Here is a 19,472-nt window from a genome sequence, read left to right as displayed (position 1 = left end):
TTTCCATTGAGATTTTAAACTTGTTATGTTCTCTGTGCTGTACAAGTCTTCAGCATTGCTCCACTTACTCTCACAGCTATTCTCTTGTGTTTTCTCCTCTTACAGTCCAGGATTTCATTTTTATCTTTTCTGAGATTTCTGTCCGACTTCAACTTCATCTGCTGTATTTGCCCATCACTAGCCTAAATGTTAAAGTTTTCTGATTGGTTGCTGTTTAGATCCTTCCAACCCATACAGCTAGATATACTGAGTAGAAAGCAGGCTAACACAGAATTGCCTCATAGCTTGGACTCATTCGGTCCTGCTTTTGTGCCTCACTTTTCCCTTGTAAAATCTGCTTGCTACATTTTTTCATTTCATTGTGATTTACTTCCACATTTCCCACTGAAATGTAGTTTAAAGTATATTTAAATTTATATCCTATTTTCATAAATATATGGAAGTCCGTTTTGTTTTACTGTGGAGCTGACAGATTTTTTTTTTTTGCTTCTAGCTTGCAAAGCTAGACCCATGAAGAATCCTACTCTATTTCTGTCTTTGCCAGATTATTTTCAGTGTTCAGCTAAGTTCTCCTGCTCCCTTGCTAGCTATATTTTTTGTTTTTAATTACCTTTTCCCATTTCTTCATCTTCCTTAAAGTTTTAGCCCTTTTGCCTTTTGATAATTTCAATTTTCTCTCTGCCATAAATCCTTATTTTAACAAGCTTGTTAAAGATACTTCCTTTCCCCTTTTTATTTTTATGGTACCTGTTTTGCCTCTTACAGTCACAGCTCTGTAGCTCCTCTATAAATTGCATCAAACAGTGCCAGATACAGAAATACATAGCTTCTGCAATTACCTTCAAACTGCTGGCAAGTAAAATCAGATCAGTCTCTCCAAAAACTGAGTTCCTCCTCTTCAGTTTGAAGAGCCTGGACTAGTTGGGAGGAGATAGACATTTTACTCATGAGTTGTGCAGCCCAACACATCATATGACATGATTACCCCTCCTCCTCCCGAAGCACTTCTGTCTCCACTTTGCACATGCATTGTGTCAAGCCAGCAGGTTCTAGTTCTAATTTCCAGCTTATTTTTCCAGACCACCCCTCTTATTGAAGCGTTTACACACTTCTCTGGATTTATCTCCCAACTCTTGCTCCCTTACTACATACTACCTCCGCACCATATTCCCATTGCCTAGCATCCACATCTCCAGCATGTTGCAAACTTGCTCTTCCCATGCAAGTCTTACAGTAAGGACCCAACTGTTAGAACAGGCAATTACCTGAGAAAATGCGCTTAGTTCCACTGTACAGCAAAATTTTCCAGACTTCATCATTGTGCCCCATCATAAGGGAACATCCAGCTTCTTTAACAGAGTGCAGTGTAAGATGCGAGCCTTCTTCATTTCCCCCCCCCCACCACGTGATTCAATGATATGCAGGCAAACATTTGCTCACAGATAATTCCAGTGAAGCCAGTGCAGCTATGCTGTTAATTAAACAAAGCGTGTGTTTATGCGATACAAGTGCTACCCTGAAGCTTGCTCAGTGTAGAAACCATGTTTTGGCTTCAGTCTGCGTAGGAGGGTTTCATGACCTTTTAGATGGGCAAAAAAGGTCAGTGTTATTTCTAAGTAGTAGCCCTCTGCAGACTGATTTGCTGTGCATATTTTGAGACTGGTGAATCCTCAGCTCTGTATTGGTGTATGTGACAAGGTGTGTGCGTGTCCGCAAACCCATGTGTTTTCTACTATTCTGCTTTTCAGTTCTGTCTTTTCAGTGTCTTGTTTAACAACCTATCCTGGTGATTTTCAGACTTGAAAAACCTGAAAAATCCTGCCTTGTTTGACAGAGCATCTCAAAGTTTCAAAAGCATCCTAGATACCTAGTTATCACATTAAGCAGCATGATCCATTGCTAGTAGTTTCAAACATGGCTAATTGCTTTTGATGTTTACAACCATGTCTAATTAAGCAAGGGTTTGGTTTGTTTAATGGCAGGCCTATATTGTGCCACCCATGGCAGAGTAGTTTTTCCCTCCTCTGCAATTACTTCCTTCTGTTTTGTGTGCTGCACTGGATTAAGATAGTTTCCAATTGTTTTGACCTTTAGAGGTCCACTGCTTTTTTTTTTTTTTTTTTTTTTGCCTGATTTAAATTGAGACCTGTGAAAAGCATTTTGTCATGTGGTCCAAAATTAATTCCTGCTCTGAGTGTCCTGTAAGGGTTTGCAGGATTAGGGCCACAGTCATTGTTTCCTGCACAGACACTTTCTTATTAGCCAGCTTTTCATATAGTGAAGCACAGGGTTGTCTAGCTAGAAAGACATCCTTATAAGTAAGGCGTGTTTACCAAGGGTGGCGGTGGGGGAAGCTGCAGTTCAGATACAGATCACTACTTTACTTTCCCCATTCTGAAGTGTGTACTTTTAATCCATCTCCGACCGTTTTCATTCCCTGTCAAAAATGGTCTTTATGCTTTTCTCGATAGCTCTCTGTTAATCTAATGTTCAGTAATCTGTAAAGTTTGTGCTATATCATCAAAACAACATTAATGTTTCATACCATAAAAGCCACAGGTTAGAATCAGTTTTATGTCAGACCTATCATCCTTATATAGTTGTAAAGCCCTGACCTAAACTAAACTGGCATGATTTCTGGGATACCTTCTTTTAAAAGCAGGCCTAATAAAATTGACAAGTTCAATGTAGATAATATTTACCAAAATTGCAGTTACATGTTGTTAATCACCTGGATGAGCATTAGGATACTGACTTTTTGGTGAAGCCAGCTGGCAGTCCTTCTAAAGGAGTTGGGAAGCCTGCTCAACTGGAGAGTCTACAAAAAGAATACTTGGCTTAGCTGAGACTTTCTCTAAAGCCCTGCTGTGCTGTGCTGCTACACCAGCTGGAATCCCTTCATACAGCAGAACCTTGCTTATCTAGAACAATTTTGAGCTCGCAGTCCAGCTTCATGTAAGATTTCGGATGAGAAGTAGTTCTGGATCACGTCTGCTTCTCATACTAGATTTTGATATGACTAGAGGAGGGAGTGGATATTTCAGGCTTGATAGAAGGCTCTTTAGAAGACAGAAATAAAGATCACCTGCCACCCCCTACCCTTGCCACATTCTGCCTCTGCACCCCCATCACTGAGTGAATCGCCTTATCTTCCTACAGGCTGCTGCTGATACTCAGATGTGATGTCTCTTGATTCCAGGTCCTGCTTGTTCCAAGGCACTGGTGGCACTATGTGGAAGCCATTGACCCTGTCACTGTCAGCATAAACTCTTGGATTGAACTGGTATTTGTCTTTTTATTTCATGGTGACATAGCACTTCCATGTCTCTGTGTACTGTACAGAGTAGGAAACCCACTGAGTTGCACATAAATAATCCTGTCCCAGATCTGATGACCTCATGAGCCGCTTGAGTTGTTTTAATAGGGCTAAGCTTACATTTACATAGCATCTTTTATCCTCAGAGATCTCAGAACACTTTAGACTTGCATGTTCTACTAGCCTCATTTATCAGCCACCACTAAAACACAGCTATGTTTGACATTGGCACCTCTGAGTCAAGGTTTTTGCAAGAGAAAGTGGGAGAAAGAAAAGAAGCATCTCTAGTAAAAACATCGAAGGGAGCAGGAGCTGGGCACAGAAGTGATGTGAACTCATGCAGCATCTCCTGTTCAGCTACACTGAGCAAGAATCAAGGTGATGCATGTTGCCCCTTGCCTGCCAGGTTCAGCCCTACTGGCTTTGCTGTAGTCAGAGGCTGAGTAGGGAGGAGCCCTTACCTATGCAGTTTTTCCTGGAGAAACCTTTCAGAGCTTCCAGATCTGAAGCTGCAATTCAGCAAAAGTCGTGTTAAGTTTATCTCATTCAGGTGATCAGTTAAACACATGCTAAACTTTTCTTGTCTGACTTCTCATGGACTAACAGATATCGTGTTGAATAGTGTTTGACAAAACAGTTTCACCTCAAGCACATGCTTACATGCAATGCTTAGTCAGATTTAAATAAGTCAGATAAACATAATAGGAAGGGGGTGGCACCAGATGTTTGAATTCTTATTTCTCTGTGTGATAGTTTTGATTTTTTTTCCTGCTGATGTTACCCGGTATGAATGGGAACATTCCAGGGATATCATCTCAATGCCCTAGAAAGTTTTCTGATTCAGATTACTTCATCATGAGTCCTAGCTTGTTAAAAAATAAAGCTCTTGAAACAGCTTGTGAAAGATGCCTCACAAATATGCTACTGCATTTTTCTGCCCTTTATTAGGCTGGAAATCTGCAGGGGGATTAATTCATCCCTTCAGCTGCTATTCAAACACTACACCAGACATTTCTCATCCCCTCAAACCAGGTGATTTCAGAGTAGACTTGCTTGGGTGTCTCACATGGATGAATCTTTCTAAATGCATAGTCTTACATGTAAGGACAGACTGTCAGAGCCCACACTGAGCTCTTACAGAGCCCTAAGAGTCAGACCACGTCCAATGCCAGAGTAAGCTCCAAGGATGTGACAGAGCAGCAATTGAAGCCTGCCTTAATTTTGATGCTCACACCGACATAAACTCACACCCTGAGCTGCATCTCATGAGTTATCCCCTTCTGAAGGAGCAGGTCAGGATTATGCTAGGCTGGTAATTCCCAAGTGGCTGCGTGCGTTGGCTCTAGCATTTCTTCCTGTTCTTCTGTGGGTTGTAAGGAGAGAAGGGGGACAGGGGAAGTGGAACTTAACTCTGTGGCCTTTCCAGTGAAAAAGGTCTTGCTAAGGTCACCGAGATCCTGTCTGGCCAGAGTAGGATCCGGTAGTTGTATGTAGATAGCGTTGGGAGCAGGAGAGTATTTTTTGGATCTTGCTGATGAGTGATCCAAAATTAAAAGCTGCTGTAAACAGGGAAAAAAAGACTATGGCAAATAAATCAATTGCCTTGTGGCACTCGAGATAAACCTTAGAAAGGGAAGTATGTAATCACTGCAACCCAGATGAAAGTTCCTTACAGATATTACCCCTGCAGATTATGGTGGCACCATTGTTGGATGGTGGGTTATGCCATCTATAAAAGTAAATTCTAACATCGTGCTGAAAGACAATATTGAGATTCCTTCCAATACCAAATCAAGCAGTTCTCTCACTTGCAGCTGTTACCAACTGCTTTCATACTGACAGATGTGAATCATGCCAACATTGATAGTCCTGGTGAAACTGTTAATTATTTGGGCAAGACTTTAGAGTAGAAGTTTAATTTGTTTTCAGCTGGATGTGAGCTATTCAGAGTACTCCTTGCTTCCTCACATACTCACACAGTCAGTGCAACCTTCTTACTCAGCAGGCCAGAATGAATCCCAGGAGTGCAACACCTTAAAAATAATCATTTCCGCATGCAGATTTTTAGTGTCTTGGGGGCCTGTTATGCAAGGCCATTAATGAGCAGGGCATCAAGAGCCACAAAAATGCTGAGAGTAGTTTCCCCCTGCTTCTAGCCCAGAATCTACTCCGAGATCCAGGATGAATTACTGCCTTCAGCACACATGCTAGCAAGATGCGTGGTTTGCTTGACATGTTCCCCAACGCCACAGTTGGGCGATTCAGGGCGGTCTGCTGACTAGGTTATGTCTTTCTCCCAAAAACCCGTGTGTCTAAGCACCTAAACAAGACCAGATTTATGTATCCACTCCTACGTGCCTGTCATTGACAATCACACGTCTTGTTTCGTCTCGTTGCCTCCTCTCTGCGTAGCCTTCCCTTCCACGTACAAGAAATCCAGTTAAATGTGAAAGAAAAGCCTGAAAAAAAATCCGATCAAGTTTTGTTTTGCTGTCCTAAACTAGCTAGTACCCAGCTGCCTAATGGGATGATGCAAGTGAAGGCCTAAAACAGAGCTAATTACTGAATTAACTTTTGGTTCTGCAGAAGAGCTTTCATTAGAGGAAGCGTTTGTTTTTCCTTTTGTTGATGTTCAAGACTGCAGCAGTGTATCAGCTTCTTGGTGTCACATGATAATATATTTCCTGAATTTTCATAAGACTCACTTCTGTGCCTCCCTACCCCCCAGATATTTGCTGACTTGCTGTTAACATCCTTTGTATTTTAAGTACTTAAATTAGGCATAATATATAGATACATATAAAATTTGCTAAGTACTTTCATGGTCCTTCTAGTCCTAAGGAGCCATATAAATGCATATATTAATTAAATGCTAACATTGCATAGTAATTTGAAGCACTGGATTCAATTAACAGAACACTAATAAGGAAAAAGATTATATACACACTGGAATCTATTTTTTGCAAATCCTTATTCGGATGAGTAGTTGCACCAAAGCCTGTGCCGTGACTTACGTGAGGGCTGTACGCATGAATGAAGAGCTGCAAAAGCCCAAGGCCTTCACTGACTTTATATACATTAATATGGCTTTCAAAAGTAATGCTGTCCATTTAGTTCTTCCCATGATCTAGCTTTCTGCTGCAGAGACCTGAGTGCTACCCTGTCTCCAAACACTTTCTGTTCCTTTGAGGCAGGATGCAGACCACAAAGCCCGTGTAGAAGAAGCAATAACTCGAACGCTGGTGTGTGCCATAAAATCAGCAGAAAATCCCAGTGATGCAGATCTCTGGCTAAATCCCACCGAGGTAAGCCCTCTCTTGCTCCCATTTAGCAGTGATAGCATGGGGCTACTGCTGTTTTGCTTAACTCCCTGCGAGTCTTTCTACCCCTTGGAAAAAGAACGATTTTGAACTCCTTCCCTTCATGTAGCAAAAAGTAATTCAGGGAAGATAATCATACAACAGGCAATTGAGGCACCTCCTTTTAACTGCATATGTTCTGGATGTTTTCTTAGGTTGAGGCAACATCCCATGACATCAATCTTCAGTACCTGAACAGTGCAGTGTCTGCATATTTCAAGTGTCAAAAGGAAAATGTGTCAGAGCAGACACATCCCAGCAGCATCGGTGCAGAGAAAACACCAAGTGCCTCATGCAAGAAGAGGAAAAGGCAAGTTGACACTGAACCAGAGGGTTGCAAATTACTGACCCATGAAGCTGGCTTTTCAAGAGTTAAGGCAGAAAAGTTACAGAAAATATCTTTTGGGCCTCATCTTATTCAAGTTTTACCGCAGTCTCAAGAAACAAGCTCAATGGGTGCAGGAGCAGTTGAAAGTGACTATAGAGATCTTACCCATGAAAATGAAGGAGGACATTTTGGAAAATTACACTGCCCCAGGAAGCAATTGGTAATGAGTAATGACTGTGAAACGCCTGCAAATCAAATGGATTCAGACGGCAGTCCAAATGCCTCACAAACAGCCCTTTCTACCAATGATTTGCTGGACTGTTTGGTTAATCCACATGTCATCAGTTTAGTGGCTCAACTGCTGTTGGAGAGAACAAGAATTTAATGGTGGAGTGCTGTATCGTTTCTGAAATGAAGAAATCAAATGGTAGCCTTGTGCTAGGTTTTTAAGCTCAGTAACAATTGAATGTTTCACTTCTTTGTTTCAAAGATTCTTTAACTATAGACAGACGCAGCAGGGAAAATGCAGATGTATTGCAGATCTACAGCCCATTCTGGTTAACTGACAGAATGAAGCCGAGTTGAAAGAGGAATAACTTGTTAACGAGGAAGAGTAAGAGAAAGGAGTATGTGGTCCTAGAGTTCTTCAGTATTACAAGCAAAACAGCGTATCCAGCTATAACATAATTCCACTTTATTTTGTGGATGGGACCTTTGAAACATTCTACAGCTCTGAGCGTCAGCGAATCATCCACCACTCTGTGGACATTTTTATATTGAGAAGAGGGCACATACATGAACTAGGCAGAAAAGTGACTCAAACTGGGAGCCAGAGAGCACTCTCAGGTCCCCAGGCTGTGAACACACAAACTGGAGAGCTGGAGTGGAGGGAGGCAATCCAGCTGCACTGGGGCAGCCACACAGATGAGCAGGGTTTACATTGGAGGGGCTAGAAGCTGGTCTGCAATTCCTCCTGGATTAAACTTAAGTTGCCTGAAGAGGTTTTTTTTTTTTTTTGGGGGGGGGGGTCTTTCTCAATTATTATTTAATTTGGGGCCACCAATTTATAGCATCACTCTAAGGCTGCTGCCAGCCAGCCCACGCCCCCCCCCCCCCATCCAGTAGTATGACACAAACACCGGTTCTTAGACTCAAAGTATCTTTTCTTAAAGCAGTGAATCCTACCAGCAGTAACTACACAGAGTGAAAGCAGCCCAGCTGTATTGTAAGGAGATACTGCAGCACCTAATGCTTTACAGCTGTGGTCAGAGTTGGAAAGCAGACTTGGAGCTGGATGTATTTAATCCATGTCTATATCCAAAAGTAAGAGACTTGATTCACCCCCACAGGCACAGGGACTGCAGTTTGCATCAGAATAGCTACACCCAAAGGGAAGATTCATCCCAGCAAGATGAGTACCCTGGGCCTCAGGATGGGCAACCTAAATCCTGAGCCAGAAAAAGCATATAAGAGAAACACCGAACCCTGCATTTCTTCACACCCCTCTGCTGCCAAAGTGGGTTGGTTCCACTTAATAAGCTGAAAAAGCACTTTGGGGTCCTTGGACATTGCGCTTCCAAGGGCTGAGCCCTCATGAGTCAGTGGGGGAGCCACACTCATCTACCAGGACTTCTGCATTAACAAAGCACGGTGGCATCCCTGAGACAAGTATGGCTTGGCAATAGACTCGGGAAGGGGTGTTGAGACATGGTTACGTGGCAGAGAAGGACAAGGAGTTGGGGGGGGGGGGAAGGTGGACTAACTTACTGTAGACTGCAGTTCTCGAACACATTAGAAATAGCAAGTTCAAATAATCTTAACCCCAGCCAAGAGGTACTGTACCCACTAATGCATCTACTTCCTGCCTTCCACAAAACGTTTGAGAAACACTTGAACTTGCGAGACAGAAGGCCATCAGGAAGTGACTGTTAAGATTTATTTTTTAAGCCAAATATGCACAGTTCTCTACCTCTAAGGTAGAGAACTAAGCAGTTGTTCCATGACTTTATAGACTGTCCTACTCTACTAGAGCAATCAACATTTAACTATTTTTTTTTTCCCTTTATAAGTGAAGATAATTAGAGTTGCTGCACAAGATCATCCTTTTAAAGTGCAATAGTCCCTAGATTTGTTTTTGAAGGCTGGGTGGTCCTTTGATTGAAAGACTACAGAACTTGGAAATATAGGTAAGAAGATAGGTTGAGCCAGAAGCTATACATGAAAACTGGGGAGAAACTGGAAAGACACAGAATACTTCTTTCCACTATGAATTCAAGTTAATCCTCTTCCAAAAATGAAGATGTATTAAAAAATGGGCTTTACATCGCCCTTCAACTTAGCAATTTTTTCTCCCCCCCCACGCCGGTTTCTGTCATTATCCTGTGCTCAAATTCATAAGTTCACACCACTAACCTTCTAGCTGGCAATTCCTTCACCTTGTGTCTATTCTCTGCTAGATATGTCAAGATGGTACCATTTTTACAAAGGTCACTTTTCAGCTATTTATAGTTAAGAAAATCATAAAGGCAAAGGTGCTTTCCCTCTGCTTTTGTATAGCTTGCAGGTTGGCAGATCCCTAATGGAAAACACTGAATGCTCTAAATATGTAGACGGTTAGCAGCAAACAGGTCAGAAATCCAGAAATCCGTTCACTTTTGAAAAAAATGCAAATATACTTAGAACAGGATTAAGTTGAAAAAGTTCACGTTTAACCAGCATGGAAACCTCATCCTGAGGAGTCCTTTCAGAAGCAGCCACTCCAGTTACTGCATATGGATGGGAACTGCAGGATTTGGCTCTCGCTTCTCTGGCCAGCTTAGGAGGAATGAGTAAATATAAAGTTATATCGAGTTTGCTGGGGAACTTCACTTTGAAAGAAAGCAACTATAAATTAGTAGTGGATGGGCCTTAGCAGCTCTGTGTGACTCAGATGTGTGCAGTTTCAAGTTTTATCAAATGTCCTGCTCTACCCACTTAATTGGGCTCAGACCCCAATGACACCGATGTATCATTGTCAGTAACAAAGAACCTGCAGGGAAAATGTGATTCGTAGCTGCATCTGAGAATCCACGTTTTTCATGTCTTACTCTCATGTTAATATGCCAAGCAGTCTCAATGGGGTTGCACCAGTGCAACAATACCAGAATTTAACAAACAGTCCCGTTGGCGTAGTTTATTTTCATGTTTGTGTGTCCTGCTGTGCTAACAGGATTAAAAAAAAAAAAAGTCAGCTAAAGAACGTTTTAGTCACATCTGCTGACTTAGTGATTCACCAGGCTCCTGGGGGGCAGATCTGCAGAATAAGGCAACACTGTTTTGATACATTGGCATATCTAAGAACAGCGCTTTAATGACAGTCCACTTTTGTCCTATTGCTACATTTTTTTTTCTGAGGCTGACCATAGGGGCTGGGCCCAGCCAGAGTGCTGCTGCTGGGAACATTTGCACTAGAGAAGAGATTATAAATGTTTCATTCTAGCACACTGAGCACAAAAAGAAATCTCAAAAAAAAAAAAAAATAAAGGTTTTATACCTAGAAAAGGTGAGGGAAGAAAAGCACAGGCAATAAAAGGAGGTAGATGGCAACACTGACTTCCATCCTGCAAAACAAGCTTCCTTAGCTTAATTTTTCCTCCCAAAGTGGAGATCACTTTAACATAACCCCACAATTCCCCCATGAACCTATACTGAACATTTTCTCTCTTTATGTTTACAAGGGCCATCCTTGAAAAGACTTACTGAATATTTTTAAGCCCTTAGCAGGACTTGCCACCAGTAGGCAGATGCTCTGTTATCTGCACAGGAGAACCTGCCTCAGAGAGGCTTGGTGTAGCAGGAGACACCATTATCCCCAGGCTGAATTGTGCGTATTTAGAGACACATCACTCACTGCTCTAAACAAATACGGTCCATCTGGGGAGAGTTGTACTTTATGCCTGTCCAGGTGCAGCCCATGATTTAAGGACCAGGCTGTTGCCAGAAACCATTAGCAAGGGAGACCAGAGGAGAAATCCAGCCCGTTTATGATGCTGGGCAAAAGCACCAGAAGGACTTTGCGTCTCAGAGGCACAATATAAAAATCAGTGTCATACACACAGCGCGCACAGGTAGAGAGAGAAATGACCGCAAATTTAGAAAGTCACATATGGCAAATGGCCCACAGACCAATAACAGAAATTTATAGCTCTGACTCGATTCTCAGGGTACTGAGCACTGATTTCTGAGACTGTTTCTAAATTCATGGCCACTGCATGGAGAAGCTTGGACAAGTTTCTGCATATTCATTGTGTTTAAAATAAAAGATTCCTGACCTCTTCGGTGACAACCCAGTGTGACAAAGAGTAAGAAACTCAGTCATTGAGAAAGCTGCTTTTCTTTGCAATCACTAGAAGGCACCCACCCTTTCTCCAAAAGGGTATTCCCTGCTCACCTTCAGCAATGGGCACATCAGCGTTTGAGAAGATCATGGCCTGGAAACACCACCAGGAAAGATACTCTAGTGACACATTCTTCATCTCCGCTTTGGCCAAGTGGAACAAGAGATTGTCACCACGTGGCTGAACGATGAAGTCAAAGCCATGCTTAAACCAGTCCAAGTGGTGGCCTGGACTAGCATGTGCTCATTTCCACACCTGCCCAGTCAGTCCCATACACCTGATGAAGAGCCTGGGTCTTCCCTACCCTAAAATCAAGTTTACAGAGTGGTTGGCGGGCAAGGAGCTCCTCACCATCCCTGACCACAGCCCTCACCTAGAGGTCTGGACTTTCCTAGCTTGTCTTATACACCTTCCCCCCCCCCCCCCCCCAAAAATAGAGGGGCACAAGGAGGGAAAAACCTAAATAATGATGCCTCTTAGAGTTTTAGTCTGTCACCAAAAACATTTCTGTATTAGAGAGGCAGCTTAAGTGACATTTTATTTCATGGCATTAATTCCTAACATTTCAATTTTTTTCCATCTTTCAAGACTTCTGCTCTAGCAATACTTACCTGGTGTCACACAGCAATCAAATTGAAGAGCAATAGCTTATGTAATGATACTAGTTAAAACTCCAGCTCGTGGCTAACACTATAACAAACTTAGCATATTGAAGAGGCAGGATGAATCCTTATCCAGTGCAAATTGCCTTTTAAAAATAAGGCAGTGCTACAAATCAGTACTTCTGACCTACTAGTAAGCTTCTTGCTCTATTTCTCACCTAGAGATGTGAACTATTTAGCTTTATGGTGTTGGCAGACTTTCTCTTAAGGTGGCATTTTCCGACCGTTCTAGTATTAATACAACAGAAGCTGACAGGAGAAGACCATTGCAAGTGCATGGCCCAATTTCATCGCCCATTTCATCTGAAAGGGTGTGGAAAAGAACGTTAGTTGTTCTGCACTGCACTGTTTTCTGGGTGAGGGGAGGCTGATCCCACAGCCGGGTGTGTTAAATGGTTAAACAGTTTGCTGCTCCAAGGGCGGACTTTGCTGTGCTGGCACAAGGGGCAGCAGGAGGGACAGCCGCTCTGCTCCGTTTAACAAGCCACAGATCTAGGAGCTGCATTTCTAGAGATTTTCCAAGTGGATGCTCCACTAGACATTTATTTGTCCATCTAATTGGTGAGGTTTGTCTGTCTGAAAGGGTAACTGGGAGCTAAAAACTCTGGTCATCTTAGGACAGTCCATTTGGCGGGACTCCTGCATCCAGGGCTTGGGAACACCGTACAGTTGTGGGGACCAGGCACTGTGGGTCAGGGCAGGAAAGGAGGACTCTTGCAGAAGTCCCACCACAGCAAGCTTGGAGGCCCTGGGAAGTCAAGCAGAAAGCTCTTCATCTCCCCAGTGCCTTGATGCTGAGGGGCCCGGGGAGACCCTGCAGCTATTAGGGGTGTATCCCACAAACCAGAAGCCTTCCTCTTCCACAAAATCTTAACATGCATCACAGCAGTCCTGGCCTTGTGTTATTTACCTATTTACAAAGGCAATACAATGGAAAACGCTCTGCTAGCTCCCTGCTCAGCAGCATGCATCTGCTCAGTAAAATCTAGCATACGTTTTGGGGCATAAACTTTTCTTCTTCCAAAGCACTGGCAAGATCATCCCAGCAAGGACTTTGATTCCTCCGAGACGACCCAAGAGAACCCCTTCACAAAGGTCTGACGCAAACACTTGCAGCATCACTAACTTTAAAACCCAGTTTCTTAGCAGGAGAGGTGAGCCTGCGTCTTTCTCGAGGAGGTCAGAAACGTTACTTACAAAGGGGTTTTCTCCTCCCTGGTGGCCGTTTCACTTGTGCTCACACAAGAGCAGTGCTCCGATCCATCACCACCACGGGGAGGGCACCTCTGAGCTTGTGGCAGCCAGAGGGTTAAATTTGTTGCTAACTTCCTCCCTCAGCCACCACAGTGCCCCCTCCTCCTGCTTTCCACAGCCTGGAAAGTGCCTATTCAAAACACTGGGCAGCAAAATTCACCCATTTTCATTTAACCAGCGCTGGCCCTGTTCTGTGCCCTGGCAGAGCACATGAATTCAATCCAATTAGCAGCAGCCCTAACAAAGCTGACTGGAAAAAACACCATTAAAATGAAAAATGATGTTGTGTAAATAGAAGGCAGAGCAAGCGGGGGCCGTAACACAACTTATTGCCATCCCCAAACAAACAGCCTTATAACTTATGAGGAGCTCAATGCTTCAAGTGAGTTTTAGCCCATTTTTTCCCCCGCGGAGGTAATGTATTGCCTCTGCCCTGTGTTTTGTATTTTCCCATAGCTTTGAGGGTCTTTTTATCCAAAGAGATTAGGATCTTGGCCATTGTTAAAAACTGAGCTTTCTGCGATGTAGCAATAGTTCATGGGAACGTGGTTTAATTCCTTGTTTGCTGCTACGTTGACCGAATGCTAAGATTCATGCTACGCACCGTGTGTAGATAGATCATTGCTGTTTTAGCCATGACTGCCTTCAGCTGGTACCTCAGCAGCTGAGCCTCCCGCCCAGCGGTTGTCCCCTGGGGACAGCCTGGCCTGAGAGTCTTTTCTTCAGGTTGGGGACATGGTAGAATCAGAGCTCTCTGAATCAGCAACATACTTAAGCTCATGCTTAACTCCAAGTATGTGAATAGACCTAATCACCACCAAGTTGCATCTGCAAGGAGGTGCTTCAAAAGCTGAGCTGGGACCAGAGAGCTAGAGGGCCAACTCTAGGGTGTGACATGCATCATCAGAAGACTTCACAGCCCCATGACCACTTTTTTGTGCTTACCAGCTACATTATTGCCATTTTTAACTTCAAAATAGCTTTAGAAAATCTGCTAGTAAAGAAGCACTAGAGAATGCACTGTACAAAACAAACCCACCCTGGCTGGGAGCAGGGGAGAAAGGAAGATGACCAAGCAGGCCTTTCGCATCTCTTACTCTTCAGAGAGTTAATTAGCAAGGCAAGGTAATGGTCTGGTATTTGTGCATTTACTGCATGCACTGATTACAATAAATTTTGTCCTGCATGTTAAAGTCAAAAACATCTCACATCCGCCAAAAAGCAATCAGGACCAATTAATGAAGATGTAATTTCCCCAGATGCCACTATTAACATAATTCACAGTGTTCCTAGCAACATGAATATAATTAACCCAGTTAACTACAGCTCTCGGCACTGCTATGTGGAGCCTGCCCACACTCACAGAGGAGCCTTGCTGATTGCCACATGCTGGTGGCCTGTCCACAGGGCTGCCCGGCCAGAGCTGGTCCTCTTCTCCCTCATCTGACAGCATGTTCGGGAGCCACAGAGGTGACCCACAGCTCATCAGTAACAAAGGCTGTTTATAGAGCAAGAATAACTCAGCAACTCTTGTCCCAAGCAGTTTATATGGCTGACAACACATCTCCAACACAACGTGTAATACGGCAGCTGAGCCACCCCAGTCCTGGAAAAGGATGCACACAGGTCAAGTATATAGCAAAAACAAAGATAGTCCCTTAACCGAACACATCCCCTAGTTCTTTTGCTGCCTTCTTTCCTGACTTATGCCTCATGCAGCAACATGGTAAATGTAGCTTACTGTCACAGCTGCCCAAAACACCACAACTTACCATCAGGGAGCAGCAGGAGCAGGACAAGCCAGGAACCAAGGTGACTCTGGCACAAGCAGCACCCTCACCAATGACAACCCCACAGGGGCTGAACAGGGCAGGCAGAGCCAGGTACCAGAAACACAGTCCATTGGCAGCCCCAACACAGCAAGCAATGCAGGTCCAAAGTCCAACAAACAAGGTCCAGCCAAGAACAAAAGGAGGTAGGTCAGAGATGAGCAATAACAGGAGTCCAAGTCCATCCAGAACCAGAGCCCAGCCTAGGCCTGGGTTTAAATGGGGCTGCAGGGCCTAAGGGAGGGTGTGTGGATCCCAGGTGAGGCTGCTCAGGGCAATCAGGGTCTTCTGGTGCTTCTCCTCAAGTGCTAACGGGGAATAAGAGGTGAGCAACCCTCCAAAGCGTTGCCTATTGCAGCTGTCAGCTGCTGAAGTGCAGGTAACAGGGATGTTCCCAGTGGTGATGAAGAGGGGTGGTGGCAGTGGTGGGGTTTCTTCCCTCATCAGGTCTCATCTCAGTTCCTCCCAAGTGGCAAGCTGGGGTGAGCTGGAGGAGCAGGTGTTTGGACCAAGGTTCAGATTTTTTCTGGCACTTTTGCTCCTTGCTGATCCAAGGCAAAATCTCAGAAGGCGAGAGCTGGGCTTGTCCTTGCTGAGGAGGGGACTGAATCTGGGCCTCTCGCAACCCACCTGGGCCATGTTTTCACAGCAAGGTGTGATGCCCACCTGCCTCCCAGGCATCCTGTGGGGGACGGCCTCTATAAGGCTCTGAAATGACTCTCTGGGATTTCCCAGAAATCTCACAGGTCCATGCATGGGTTTATAAACAAGGAAGGGAAACTCAAAACCGGGGGAAAACAGAGAATTGTTGTTCCAGTGCAGATAAATCCAGCGGGTGCATGCAGTGAGCTGAGGTGTCTCAGCAAGCATCAGCCCCACAACGTGTGCCAATAGACAGAGGTGCCTGGGCTTTCTGGACTAGGGAAGCTCCCAAAAACGCTGGTGCCCAAACATACCGTGTTGGGTGGCCTCAGACCTGTCCTCGGTAGCTGCCATGGCCAGGGAGCCAGGACAAGCCTCTGCCCACTTGAGGCTTTAAAGAAAATGCTGTTGTGACCAGGACCCCTGCCAATACCCCTGCCTTCCTGTCCCCAGGAGAAAGGGTGAACATTGGCCACGTGGCCTAATGGTGGCAGGACGGCTAAGGAGAGAGGGGAAGCTGGGGATGTAGCGGGGAAGTCCATGTTCGCCCCTGCCTGAGGGGGGAGTTGCAAGAACCTCATGATGCTGTGCTGCAAGGCAGGATGCCACAGCAAGCCCAAAAAAACTTGCAATGATTTCAGTTTGCTCTGATTTGAGATGCAAATAGGCGTTTTTGTGTAGTCATAAATGGTGAAAACCAGTAATTGCGCCCTCACCCAAGTATTTCCTGGAAGGATTTCTGGGGTGGGTTTTTGGGTTATTTTTCCATCAACTTTCAATGAAGTTTCGTATCAAAAAAACACAGATAGCATTTCTAAAATGCTCAAAAAAAGTCTCAGGGGATTTTGTTTGATTTACCTGAGGGAAAGAGCCCTCTCCTAGCCTGATTTCTCTCCTAGCCTTTTTTCTAGTGAGCAAGGAAACAAGAAAAAGGATGTTAACAATTAATGAATGCTTTTTTTGTGCAAGTGTGGAATTTTTTCAAATGAATTAAGAATATACAATTCTTCTTTTCTTTCTTGATAGTTTTGGCCAACAGGGAGTTGATTTCCCAGCCAACTCTGGGAGCACGTTTTTGCTCCTCAAATAGCAGAAACTTTGACCAAACCGCACTTCTTAGCTGAGACCACCAGTGCTTGAAATAATTCAACCACTTCCTTGCAGATGATTTAACTCAAATCATCTGAAAAGACTAAGTTTAAAAATGTGCTAGGTCAGAAAAGCAGGACATTGTAATGAAAGCACAGACCTGGGTGAGCCAGTGAGTTGTTCAACAATTATCTGATATAATAACATGTAAAAAGATGCAATGGACAAAGGTGAGATCACTCATGTTAATTAAAATGTCTGAGCCACAACACTCAATGCCTTAATAGTGGATTTAAGCTGCGGAGTTGTAAAGCAATGATAGAGGGGTCGTTGCTTTAATGTAATTAAGGAAGGAACAGAGAATTTAACAAGTGCTTTCACAGAGGGCTGCGGTTCCTGGGTTCCTCCCCCGTCACTCGGCAGGATTTGCAGGGGGTTTGCTGGGAAAGCAAATGCTGGGGAGGTGAGCGCAGCGGTGAGGAGCTGCTGGTGCCACCTGGGGAAGCTGACTGCCTCCACGTAGTGGGCCAAATCCGTATTTGGAGAAATTTCACCATTGCACAGTGCTCTAGAAGGGATCCCCTAATCACTTCTCCCCAAAACGCCTGCTTGAGAAGGACGGGCCAGGGAACCGGGCTGGCTCACTCACCCGAAAAGCACCAGGTGCTCCCACCTGCTCACGCTGCTCCTCGGGGCACACAGCAGTGGCAACGGGGCACCTGGTGACATGGGGTTTCAGACCTTCTTCCTTCCACGTCTGCGGTGGGAAATGAGTAGTTTGCAGCCATTAAAAAACATTGGTTGCAGCTGAAAGTCTGAGGCCAACGAGCAAGTACATGGGAGCGGCCCGCGATGGCAGCGAAGCAGGAAATATGTTGGTTTTCACAGCTCCAGTCAAGTCATGACAGCGAAAGCCAGGCCAGGAAAAAAAAAAAAAATCCATCGAAGCAGCAGCCGCAGGGAAACGGCTGAGCGGCGGCATGTCTTCGAAGCAGGGGTGACCTCCACGCGGCGCTGCCGCTTGGCCGTGGCTCGGCCGCCACGGCCGCGACAACCCGGGGCTGGCCGGGACCAGCCAGCAGTGACGCCGCTAAAGGCCACAGCCGAGAAAATCACCCGTCGTTATCACCAGAGAGGCAAAGCAAAAGGCAGTATTTGCGCCAGCTGCTTAGGTCCTACCACTGGCAAAGGGCTCAGGAAAGCAGATGTTCATCCCTATGTTACAGAGAGGGGAGTGAGGCACCAGCAGGCAGGGAAAAAATCTCCAACTTTCCCAAGGTTATAGAGGAAATCTGCGTCAGACCGGGAGAGGGGACAGCTGGATTCTCAGCCTGGTTCCTTGGGCACAAAACTGCCCATTCCTGGTGATGTGTCAGAAAGTTAAACTAATGCATGCTTAGACTGAGCACGTTAGGGCTGATAATCATTAATAACTTTAATGAGGAATTCGTTCTGAATTACATTAGCATCACATTAAATGGAAACTGTATAAAAATCCTACTATGGTCTGAGTTTCTTGTAATTACATCTTATTACACGCGCAGGCCAACGATGGAGAAAAAGCTGCTGTAGCGCCGCTGCCAGACTCGTCTCCCGCCGACGAGCACGGGGCCGCGACGAAACCCTGGAGGCGAGTTTTGTTGTTGAGCAGCTGCTCTCCGTCTTCACCCCAGCGGGACCCTGCTCCGGTCCCAAATCACCGGCTGCAAAGCTGGACGGGGAATCTCCCATCACCTGGTTCTGCACTTATGGACAACCCACATCTCCAATTTCCTTCAGGCGCCGCCGAGCCGAAGCCCCTGTGCGGATCCAGCCCCCAGCCTCAGTTTCTCATCTGTAAAATGGACATAATACCCCTCAGGCAAAGGCAGTGAAGAAATCCTACTGCATCTGGCCAGCCGGGGTGATGCCTCCTCCCTTGGGCTGGAGCGAGGGCTGGTTCCCGAGCGCCTCCGAGGTGCTTGGAGGCCTCCGGAGGGAAACTCAGCGGCGTGGTGGAAGCGCGATGGCTGCGGCAGGGCTGCCGTCGGGCGGTGCATGCGCTAGCCGTGCCTCTCGGCTCCGCCTGCTCCCAGCGCCGCGGAGCACCCCAAAACGGGCCCGCAGGACGGCGCGCTCTGGGGCTGCCAGAGAGCCGCCTTCGACCGACCGAGACGGCCCCCCCCATAAATAAGTGGGATGCACCGAGGTGGCGTTTTGAACAAAGGCTGGGGTTTTTTATGCACCGCAGTAACTCTTTTATGCTGTCACCTACAGAAAATCGATGCCTCTTTTCAGTTAAAAGTCCGGGCTTGAAACTTGCAGTCCCTTAAATCACCTTCTGGCAATCCAAAGGAAGGTGAAATGCTCTTCTCGCGCGAGCCGCTGCACTAGCTTTCCAGAAGAGCGCACCGGAGACAAGGGAATTGCCACATGGCGTTGCTGAGTGCCCGAGGGGCCGACCCCCAGCCCCGCGGAGGGGCGCGGAGACCCTCGCAGCGTCCTCCCGCACCGCGCGGCCCCGCTGCCCCCAAAACCTGCCTGCCCCTCCTGCCGCCGCGGCCCCTCGGTGCTCACTGACGGATGGGGCCGGGGGCCAGCTCGGTGCCCCGATCCCACGCTCTGCTTGCAGAAACAG

General features: G+C 45.6%; 1 protein-coding gene across 8 annotated transcripts in view; it reads left to right on the top strand.

The window, feature by feature from the left end:
* Window positions 1–11,341, top strand: part of HSPBAP1 (HSPB1 associated protein 1) — a 42,594-nt gene extending 31,253 nt beyond the window's left edge. For all 8 annotated transcript variants that reach the window (XM_068949043.1, XM_068949045.1, XM_068949051.1 and 5 more), the window contains 3 exons: window positions 3,200–3,283; window positions 6,511–6,621; window positions 6,831–11,341. In XM_068949043.1, coding sequence (XP_068805144.1) covers window positions 3,200–3,283; window positions 6,511–6,621; window positions 6,831–7,388 — 753 coding nt within the window. In that variant the 3' untranslated portion in view covers window positions 7,389–11,341. The remainder of the gene's footprint in view (window positions 1–3,199; window positions 3,284–6,510; window positions 6,622–6,830) is intronic.
* The last annotated feature ends 8,131 nt before the right edge of the window (window positions 11,342–19,472 follow it).

Source organism: Struthio camelus, chromosome 6, assembly GCF_040807025.1.
Source record: "Struthio camelus isolate bStrCam1 chromosome 6, bStrCam1.hap1, whole genome shotgun sequence".
NCBI lineage: Eukaryota > Metazoa > Chordata > Aves > Struthioniformes > Struthionidae > Struthio > Struthio camelus.
This window is presented reverse-complemented; position numbering and strand designations above follow the sequence as displayed.